Below are 11207 nucleotides of genomic sequence, written 5' to 3'. Positions count from 1 at the left end.
GATCTGATCTTTCTGATTTCTTTCCTTCTACTAACTTTGAGGTTTTTTTGTTTTTGTTTCTCTAACTGCTTTCGGTGTAATCCTTTGCTGTTTATTTGAGATGTTTCTTGTGTCTTGAGGTAGGATTGTATTGCTATAAACTTCCCTCTTAAAACTGCTTTTGCTGCATCACATCGGTTTTGGGTTGTTGTGTTTTCATTGTTATTTGTTTCTAGGTATTTTTTTCCTTTTTGATTCCTTAAGTGATCTCTTGGTTATTTAGTAGTGTATTGTTTAACCTCTACGTGTCTGTAGGTTTTACGGATTTTTTCCTGTAATTGATGCCTAGTCTCATAGCTTTGTGGTCGGAAAAGATACTTGATGCAATTTCAATTTTCTTAAATTTACCAAGCCTTGATTTATGACCCAAGATATGATCTACACTGAAGAATGTTCCATGAGTACTTGAGAAGAAAGTGTATTCTGTTGTTTTGGGATGGAATGTCCTATAAATATCAATTAAGTCCATCTTGTTTAATGTATCATTTAAAGCTTGTGTTTTCTTATTTATTTTCATTTTGGATGATCTGTCCATTGGTGAAAGTGGGCTGTTAAAGTCCCCTAGTATGACTGGGTTACTGTCGATTTCCCGTTTTATGGCTGTTAGCATTTGCCTTATGTATTGAGGTGCTCCTATGTTGGGTGCATAAATGTTTACAATTTATATGCCTTCTTCTTGGATTGATCCCTTGATCATTATGCAGTGTCCTTCTTTGTCTCTTGTAATGGTCTTTATTTTAAAGGCTATTTTGTCTGATATGAGAATTGCTACTCCAGCTTTCTTTTCATTTCCATTTCCATGGAATATCTTTTCCATCCCCTCACTTTCAGTCTGTATGTGTCCCTAGGTCTGAAGTGGGTCTGTTGTAGACAGCATATATATGGGTCTTGTTTTTGTATCCATTCAGCCAGCCTAAGTCTTGGTTGGAACATTTAATCCATTTACATTTAAGGTAGTTATTGATATGTATGTTCCTATTACCATTTTCTTAATTGTTTTGGGTTTGTTATTATAGATCTTTTCCTTCTCTTGTGTCTCCTGCCTAGAGAAGTTCCTTTAGCATTTGTTGTAAAGCTGGTTTGGTGGTGCTGAATTCTCTTAGCTTTTGCTTGTCTGTAATGGTTTTAATTTCTCTGTCGAATGTGAATGAGATCCTTGCTGGGTAGAGTCATCTTGGTTGTAGGTTTTTCCCTTTCATCACTTTAAATATGTCCTGCCACTCCCTTCTGGCTTGCAGAGTTTCTGCTGAAAGATCTGTTGTTAAATTTATGGGAGTTCCCTTGTATGTTATTTGTTGTTTTTCCCTTTCTGCTCTTAATATTTTTTTCTCTGTATTTAATTTTTGATAGTTTGATTAACATGTGTCTTGGTGTGTTTCTCCTTGGTTTTATCCTGTATGGGACTCTCTCCACTTCCTGGACTTGATTGACTATTTCCTTTCTCATATTAGGGAAGTTTTCAACTATAATCTCTTCAAATATTTTCTCAGTCCCTTTCTTTTTCTCTTATTCTTCTGGGAGCCCTATAATTCGAATATTGGTGCGCTTAATGTTGTCCCCGAGGTCTCTGAGACTGACCTCAATTCTTTTCATTCTTTTTTATTTATTCTGCTCTGTGGTAGTTATTTCCACTATTTTATCTTCCAGTTCACTTCTCCGTTCTTTTGCCTCAGTTATTCTGCTATTGATTCCTTCTAGAGAATTTTTAATTTCATTTATTGTGTTGTTCATCATTGTTTTTTTGCTCTTCAGTTCTTCTAGGTCCTTGTTAAATGTTTCTTGTGTTTTCTCCATTCTATTGCCAAGATTTTGGATGATCTTTACTATCATTACTCTGAATTGTTTTTCAGGTAGACTGCCTATTTCCTCCTCATTTGTTTGGTCTGGTGGGTTTTTACCTTGCTCTTTTATCTGCTGTGTGTTTCTCTGTCTTCTCCATTTCCTTCACTTACCGTGCTTAGGGTCTTCTTTTTGCAGGTTGCAGGTTCGTAGTTCCCATTGTTTTTTGAAGTCTGCCCCCAGTGGCTAAGGTTGGTTCACTGCGTTGTGTAAACTTCCTCGTGGAGGGGACTGGTGCCTGTCTTCTGGTGGATGAGGCTGGATCTTGTCTTTCTCGTGGGCCAGACCGTGTCTGGTGGTGTGTTTTTTGGGTGTCTGTGACCTTACTATGATTTTAGGCAGCCTCTCTGCTAGTGGGTGGGGTTTTGTTTCTGTCTTGCTACTTTTTTGGCATAGGGTGTCCAGAACTGTAGCTTGCTGCTCGTTGAGTGGAGCTGGGTCTTAGCGTTGAGATGGAGATCTCTGGGAGCGCTTTCACTGTGTGATATTACATGGAGTCGCTAGGTCTCTGGTGGACCAATGTCCTGAACTCAGCTCTCCCACCTCAGAGGCACAGGCCTGACACTGGCCGGATCATGAAAACCCTGTCAGCCACGCAGCTTAGAAGAAAAGGAAGGAAAAAAAAGAAAAATAATAAAAATTAAATATTGTTATTAAAATAAAAAAATATTAAAAATAAAAAAAATCAAATAGTAATTTGAAGAAAGAAAGTAGAGAGCAACCAAACCAACAAACAAACCCACCAATGATAAGAAGTGCTAAAATATATACTAAAAAACCAAAAAAACAAAACAAAACAAAACGGACAGGCAGAACCCTAGGAGAAATGGTAAAAGCAAAGCTATACAGACAAAATCATGCAAAGACACATACAGATACACACTCACAAAAAGAGAAAAAGGAAAAAATATATATATATTAAAAAAAGAAAAGGAACAGAGCAACGAAGTCAATAAACAAATCTACCAATGATAATAACCTCTAAATACTAAACTAAGATAAACAAAAAACAGAAACAAATTAGATGCAGAAAAAGCAAACCCCAGGTCTACAGTTGCTCCCAAAGTCCACTGCCTCAATTTTGGGATGATTCATTGTCTATCCAGGTATTCCAGAGATGCAGGGTACGTCAAGTTGGTTGTGGAGATTTAATCCACTGCTCCTGAGGCTGCATGGAGAGATTTCCCTCTCTTCTTTGTTCGCACAGCTCCTGGGGTTCAGCTTTGGATTTGGCCCTGCCTCTTCATGTACGTCTCCTGAGGGCGTCTGTTCCCTTTTGGAAAGTCTGAGGTCTTCTGCCAGTGTTCAGTAGGTGTTCTGTAGGAGTTGTTCCACATGTACATGTATTTCTGATGTATTTGTGGGGAGAAAGATGATCTTCATGTCTTACACCTCTGCCATCTTGCAGGTCTCACCATATTCTTTTCCTTTATGGTTTCACAGGATATTGAATATAGTTCCCTGTGTTATACAGTGGGACCTTGTTTATCCATTCTATATATGCCAGTTTGCATCTGCTAATCCCAAACTCCCAATCCATCCCTCTCCCACCCCCCTTCCCCTTGGCAACCGCCAGTCTATTCTCTATGTCCGTGATTATAGTTTTTGTTTCATAAATAGGAGAAGGCAACTTAATTCTACCTTTAGTTCTTTTTCAAAGCCAAGTCCCTTTCATTCATATCACATCCCAAGAGGGAGTGATGGACACAGAAGCACAACCAGGCAATGTAACACACTAGGGCTCTGTCTATGGCTGGAGAGGTTTAGGTCTTTCCTTAACACACAGAGTGATAAGAAAGACTGGGGTGAGGTTTTAAAGTTGCCATCATATCACCATCTTGAAAGGAAGTTAATGCATTTATCTGTTCATTCAACAAATATTCTTTGAGCTTCTGTTATTCACAAGGAATTCTTCTATGTGTTGGGGATGTGAGAGGGGCTAGAAACTGAAGCAGAGAGGCAGAGAAGTTGACTACAGCAGCTTTTATGATCCCTTTGTTTCCTGGGAGATCTTAGTGACTGCAGCATAGAATAAATGGAGCTCTCAAATAGGATGCAATGTAGGTTCGGATTGCAATGAAGCTCCAGGGGTGAAACCTTAGCTTCCCAGAAGACACCAGGGAAGTGTTATGGATACAGGGAATGGCTCCAGTGTACTGCAAACCAAGATCTTGAGTGAGATTTTATGGCAGATGGATGAGGTGATGAAATGAAAAGTACTTTTAACTTGTTGTCAAAAGCATGGTTTTGAATCCAGCCCTGACTCCAGTTCTAGTCCTATGAATTTAAACAAGTTTCTCAGTGTTTCCAAATGTGAGTTTATAAATCTATAAAACGGAGACAGAAATATTTTCCCTTAGAAGTTTGTATTAGTTATCTATTCCTGTGTAACAGACTATCCTAATAATTAAGTGGCTTAAAAGTATAGTGATACTGTATATTTATTCTGTGAATTCGCTGGGCAATTTTTCTGCTGATATGCTAGGATCACACATGTGGCTGCATTTAGTTGGTGGCTTGGTGAGGGTCTCAGAGTAGCTGGGACATACTTTTTCATCCTGAACTTCTGCAAGCCATGGCCATTTCAGGGCAGCATCTAAGAAGGTGAAGGAGGAAGCTGCAAGGTCTCTTAAGGCCTAGCCTTGGAAGTCACACAATGTCACTTCTATCATATTTCTATTGGTCACAGGAAGCCACAAGCTCAGATTCAAAAGGTTGGGAAGTAGACTCCAGTTCTTGATGAAAGATGATAAATACTTTGGCCTTATTTTTCAACCTCCTATAAAGTGCTGGTGAGGATTAAATGAGATTATCTATGTGAGGGTATTGTTTTTCTGCTATACGTATATATGGTTTTTGGTAGTGTCATATATGCATTATACTTTTGTAACTGCAAAATTCTACAACACTCAGTCAAAAGCTAGTTTTTGATGATATAGCTGGTTGTATTATAAATGATCTATTTACCACCATCAATGGATCAATGGAGGGAATTAGGACTACATGAGAGTCAAGTTAACTCATTTCATAAAGAAATGTTTTAGTTTGTGGTGAATGGCTTAGTATCTGATTTTAGAGTATGCTTCTTATGCTCTTGGAAATGGTTTATCTCAATAAATTATAAATATCTTCAAAAGTTCTTGAGATGGTATAGGGAACACATGGACATTTTTGTGTGTGTGTGTATCTGACAAACATATATGCTCCCGGTTTTTGGTAACAGTATTTCAGTCATTCTTTATAGAGTAACCCCTTTCCCATGACATGCATTATTATTGGGACCATCCATCAGGATGCTCCATCATTCTCTGGCCAGGACTGGGGGCTAGCTAGGCCAGTTGGACCCTAGCCTTTGAATCTGAACCCTGAGTGGGGTGGCAGAAGGACCAAATGATTGGAATCAATTCACCCCAATAGTATCACCCTGAAGAAGGTCTCCATGTGTTTCTGCTGCCTCTACCCAGACCTGCCTGCACTAGTCCCCATATAATTCCAACGTCAGGGTCAATGAGCCCTCTTCTAACCTGATAATACTTGAAGCAGTTTTTTTGCTTAAATTGTCTAGAGTTAGTTTTCTTGCTTGTAGATAGAGAACCCTGCTGACACATGTATTTATTCAGGGGATATAAAGTGATGAGAATGGTCTTGAAGCTAAAATATCAGAAGATTCCAACTGATAAAACAACAGCCAACAAACGAGTTATGTTTTGTAACAGTTTTTAGGACACTGTACACATTTCCTTGAATAAGGAATGTGACCTTGGCCTTAAGGATCCATAGTCCATCTAGGAAGAATAAGTACAGTGATTAAAAAAAGAGTTTAGCACAACAATATAATAAATATGCCAATTATCAGTGCCCAGCATAATGCTTGGCACAGAGTAAGCATACTACAATTGTGTATTACAATTAATATATTATTAAATCAGTGATTCAGGTAATAAGTACAATGAAGTTTGAACAAGAGAGAGATATCATGAGCAAAAAGTCCTCAGGAACAAGGAGGGATTTGAGCAGATTCTCTTAGGATGGGTGGAGTTTTTTGAAATGAAGAGGAGAAATAAGGGAATTCTAGCCCCATGGACTTATTTTGCAAGGAGTACGATAAGTTTAAAGAGAGGTGGCTCCTGAATCATCTGACATCAAGAAAATCTTATTGCAAATACATAATTTTCTTTATTTGCTACTGAATTTTGGTACTGGTAGCACACTGCTCTAATATATGTCGATTGCCTAGACAATGGGTGTATTTCTTACGTATTTGAAAGAAATCTCTTTCAGTAGTTATGTTTTCAACCCCTTCTCGCTCCAACACTCTAGTTAAACCATGAGACTTATTGCCTTAAGAGGGGAATATATGGCCTAGGACTCCCACCCAATATGAAGAGGAACTAGAAAGTCTCTCCTCTACTTGAGAAAGGGGTCAAGGAGAAAAGAGGAGAAAAAAAAGGGCTAAGGCCTGAAGCAAGCATTTAATCTAAATCTCCTTTAGAGGTGAAACCCTGGAAGGCAGTTTAGGGTAAGGTTAGGAGGTAATAGAGATGTTCAGAAATGTTGGAAGAGGGGACTTGCAGGGCACCAGTGTTCACTCTTTGCTTCGTGGGCAAAAGCCTTAGAAAAGCCCTATGTTCAGCTGCTGCTGTCCAACACGTCACTGAGGGAGGACTCTAAGAGAGAGTACAGAGTGTCTCACATGCTGCTGGAGTGTAGAGAAAGCAGGCAGTTTCCAGATTCCCCAGAGGGTGCAGAACTTTCCAGAAAACTGGTGGGCAGGGCAAGGCCTTTGTGGATCTCCAACAAAGCCCTGCTTCTCCTGAGCCATGGTCCCTCTGCCCAGATTCTTTTCCCAGTCTGAACACCACCCTTACCTCTCCCTACCTGGGGAGCTTTTAAAAATGCCTGTGTCAAGGCTCCACTCGAGACTATTTAAATCAGAACCTCCAGGGATTGAGTCCTGGTGTCAGATTTTTTTTTCAAGTTCCCAGGTCATTCTACTGTATAGCCTGGGTTGAGAACCACTGCCCTAAGTAAAGTCTAGTCATGTGTTTGGATTTAAGTTAAACAACACTTCCTCAGGAAAGCCTTCTCTGGTCAGCCACAACCTAGGTCAAGTACTCCATTATATATCCTCCAAGTAAACAACCAGGACTTCTCCTTCTTGGCATTTAAAATTTGAGTCATCATTTGTCTCAAGTCTGCCTTTCCCTGTAGACTCTTATGTGAGGGGAGAAACATTTCTGCCTTGCTCACCCAGTAACTTGGTTCAACCACACACCAACTGGTACACAGTTTGTGTTCAGTAAATGCCTCTTGAACAGAGGCTTGCCTTTACTCAACCATGGGTGTGTGATCAAGGCTCCAATTCATGAATCTGGTAAGAGAATTTTTGCAGGTGAGGACTCAAACTAGACCGCATACTTATAGGGCTGTGACTTTACGTGGGCTCATATTTTTGAGAGTTTCACTGTTTTTATCTTCGAGATCATGGTGTCATAACAGTTCAGCAGGCTCATCATCACCATTGCAACCCTGTGTGGTCATTACTATTCCTGTCTTGCAACTGGAAAGAAGTTAAATAACTTGCCCAGGTCCCTATACACTATTGTCTGGGCACAAATAATCACAAATAAGGAAAACCCCTTTCAACAGGATTCCTGTTTGTGCTGCGCTCTTATTTCTGGCTTGACAGCTGGTGGCTACTACAGGGGGATTTTCTGGGGGGTCTCCAGTACCAGTGCCTAGGGCCCAGAGTGTGGCTTCCTGCCCTCCAACACCATTATAGGGTGCAGGCAACACGGGGCCTTATCTATATAAGGATACCATAAATACTATATTCTTCCAAGTCACTGTGCCCTGCTTGTCCTGGAGAGGCAGCCGCGTGTGTGTGTGTGTGTGTGTGTGTGTGTGTGTGTGGGAGAGGGAGAGGGAGACAGAGAATATGAATGTTTGGGGAGGTGAAATAGGGTCTAGGGTCTAGGGTCTAGGGTCGTCCAGGAGAAGCCCAATCTTAGCTGTGGGCTGGGGAAAAGGACCGCCCCTTCGCTGCCTCCATCCCAAACGCCAGGTTCCAATATTCACAGGCCTCTGGGTCGGAATCCCACTCAGACTCTTGGAGCATCTTGGGTTCAGCCTGGGTGACTTGAACCAAGGCTCAGAACCGCGCCTCGAGCGGGCTCTCGACGCCGGTGGCAGCGGCGGAGCCCCCTCCCCCGTTCGCACAGCAGCCCCGGCCGCCGCTGCGCCCCCGCCGCGCCCTGCCCCGGCCTCCGGGCCTCCGGCCTCCGCTCTGTGCCCAACCCGAGAGACGCAGTGAGGCGGCGCCGGGGAGACGCGGGCAACCGGGACGCGTCTCCTCTCTCGCCGGGGCCGCCGTCTCCAGCGCGCGTTCTAGGTACAGGTGGCACAGCCTTCCGCGCCCGCAGGGCTTCCCAGATCGCGGGGGAGGCTAATCTCGGGTCTAGACCTCCCAGCCGCACTGCGGGTGAAACCGCTACTCGACTTCTTCCCTCAACTCCTCACCCCAAAACGCGAAATCCCAGGCCGGGCAGGACCCGATCACCTCTGCCTCCTCCCACTGCGCTAATCCTGCGAGCGAGGGAGGCCCCCGCGCCGAGGCGGTGGCTGGCAAAGGGGAGTGGAAAGGAAGGATGGATGGGGCCGAGGGGTGGGGTGGTGATGAGGGGGATGTAGGAGGGGGTGTCATTTTCTTTTTCCTTTCTTTTTTTAAAAAAAGTATTTCTCTCGCGAGAAACCGCTGCGCAGACGATACTTGAAGAGGTGGGGAAAGGAGGGGGCCGCGGGAGCCGCGGCAGAGACTGTGGGTGCCGCAGGCGGACAGGCGGCCACAGCTGGGACAGCTGCGGACAGAGCGGGGCAAGGGCTGCCGCGGCCAGGACCGAGGAACAGCTGCCGCCGCCTCGGGAACCGGAGCCGCCACTTCTCCAGTGGGTGCAGCTGGGGTCCCGACTGGGGTCGGGCGGCCACCGGGGCTGGAGCTTCAGCCACGGAGGCTTTTGCGTTTGCGCCGCGCTGAGGGCAGGGACAGGGACTGGGGTGAGGGGCTGTCCCGGAACGTCCAGAGCTGGCGCTGGCCCTCCCCTGCCTGACAGCTTCCTGGGCCGGGGCTCCCGGTGCCGGGCTCGGCGTCAGATGCTCAGGGGGCGGTGGCAGTGCCCGGAGCCGGCCGGGGACGGCGCGGCGGGCTTCCAGCCCCGCGGCTTGGCGGAGAGGACAGGCTGGGGAGCTGGGGTGTCAGAGCGCGCATCGCGCGCAATTCGTGCTAGTAAAAAATAAACGCAGCGAGCTTGCCCCAGGGTTTAGAACTGCTCGGGACATGGGTACTTTGCGGCGCTTTTTTCAGGCGGCGCCCGGGAGGCCGAGGGGCTGGCTGGAGCCGCTGCCGCCGGGGGCCTGGGCTTTTCAGCCAGCTGTGGACCAAACGGTCTTCACTTACCCAAAGTAACTGCGCCACGCGCAGGCGGCGCGCGGGTTGGGCTCGGGAATGGGGACCCCGAGGCTTCAGCATCCCGAAGCCCTGAATGTCTCCCCCGCTTCGGCGATTTGTCTGTTGCAGCTGGCAGGGGCCGCCTGAAGTGGGAGCAGCGCCTGGAGAAGGCGGGAGGAGCCCGGCCCAGGGGACGGGCGGCGGGAGAGCGGGACCCCGGCGGCGCGGCGCGCTCCAGGGCGCAGCGGCGGCCCCGGACCGAGCCCGGGGCGCGGCGAGAGGCGGCGGGAGCCGGCGGCCGCTCGACATCATGCGGCGAGGGGGGCTGCTGGAGGTCGCCCTGGGATTTACCGTGCTCTTAGCTTCCTACACGAGCCATGGGGCGGACGCCAATTTGGAGGCTGGGAACGTGAAGGAAACCAGAGCCAGCCGGGCCAAGAGAAGAGGCGGTGGAGGACACGACGCGCTTAAAGGGTAATGGAACGGGCCAGCTCCTTTGGTGTGGGTGTCCCCTCCCTCTTCTCCCGAGTATCAAGATCCAGAGGAACTGACAGGGTCGATTCTCGACAGTAGAAGGATCCTTGACAAGACCTCCTGGGGGCACCTTAGAGATGCAAGGGTTATCCAGTTCTCGCCGCGTTTGTGGCTAAACCACCTTGCCTCTACGCTTTAAGGATTTCTGCCCCAGAGGAGAGGTCATGGCTAAAAGGAATCTTGGGCCATTGTCGAGGCTGATTTTGGGAGGCGAGAAGGGTTCTTTGAGGAAGAAGGGGAGGAGCTGCGACTGAGAAGAGGAGCAGCCCATCCTTTCTCTTCATACCAATTCCGTTTGTGTTTAGGGAAAGTACTTGCCTTGTGGGCATCTTTGTAGATGCTCTGTTTGTAAGGGAGCAAGGAAAGAAAGGGATTTCAGGGACAGACAGTCAGAGAAGACAAATAGTTAATGGTTGGTTCTCCTCTAAGTTATGCTTATTAAAATTAGGGACTGAATTTTCCTTTCAGATGTCTACACTGGAAGCAGAGCAGGGCAAGTGTTTCTGAGAAGTTGTTTTGCGGTTGTTAGAAGCTCTTTATTTCATCCGGGCAGTAATGCTGCTGTGGCTGGCCTTGAAGGAGTGTTTTTAACCTGTCGTGTGTGTTACTCAGATGCAACTGAGCATTTCACCACCTTCTTATGCCCCTATTACAGAAAATGTTTTAGCAGAAAATATTTAAATCAGGCAGGTTGACTCTATAAGGATTGCCAGTTCCCTGAATTGAAGAAGGGTGGGAGTACACTTCCCTTAAAATTGTTCAAATTGAAAATGAAGTATCTCTTTCTGAGAGTGTTTAAGTTCAAGCCTCCGGAGAAGCAGCAGGATGGATTATATATGATCCATTTTGTCTCCTTGGAGGATCCTGTAATGAGCCTAGACAGTAAATACACAGAGGTTTCTATCAAGTTCTTATGATTCTCATTGCTGCTCTTTTTTGAGTAGTGGTGTAGTTTGATTATATGACCCTGAGTGACCAAGTGATGGTGTCCACTTGGATATGTGGCTGGACATTTCACGTATTCTTTTTTGTTATGGGCTGTTTTTATTATATATATGTAGTGAAATTTGTGTTTCTATGGCCCAGGTATGGGAAGGAAAAAGTACAGTAAACTGAACGGACCACTGTTTGAGCCCTGCTCTAGATCTGGGACGACATGGTTTTCAGAGCCAAGCACTTAGGCCGTGGTGGAATATGCATGGTTTTCTGACCCTAGGAAATAGTTATGATTAACTTAGTTCCATCTTGGCCTTTGTGGAAAATAAATCACGGATTCCAACAGTGCTGGAAAGGAAATTTGCTTATCATGTTAAGCCTGATACCGATCAGGCAGCAGACATGCCTTGCCCTG

General features: G+C 45.5%; 1 protein-coding gene across 2 annotated transcripts in view; it reads left to right on the top strand.

The window, feature by feature from the left end:
* Nucleotides 1-8664: 8664 nt before the first annotated feature.
* The window catches only part of FBN1 (fibrillin 1), a 253616-nt gene continuing 251073 nt past the window's right edge, over nucleotides 8665-11207 (top strand). The window contains exons 1-2 of one of the 2 annotated variants that reach the window (XM_073800934.1): nucleotides 8665-8822; nucleotides 9452-9796. In XM_073800934.1, the coding sequence (XP_073657035.1) occupies nucleotides 9633-9796 (164 nt within the window). In that variant the 5' untranslated portion in view covers nucleotides 8665-8822; nucleotides 9452-9632. The remainder of the gene's footprint in view (nucleotides 8823-9451; nucleotides 9797-11207) is intronic. The other variant, XM_033851648.2, reaches the window with a different exon arrangement.

Source organism: Tursiops truncatus, chromosome 2 (assembly GCF_011762595.2).
Source record: "Tursiops truncatus isolate mTurTru1 chromosome 2, mTurTru1.mat.Y, whole genome shotgun sequence".
In the NCBI taxonomy this organism is placed as follows: domain Eukaryota; kingdom Metazoa; phylum Chordata; class Mammalia; order Artiodactyla; family Delphinidae; genus Tursiops; species Tursiops truncatus.
Note: the sequence above shows the minus strand (reverse complement) of the source record. Positions and strands in the feature narration are given on the sequence as shown.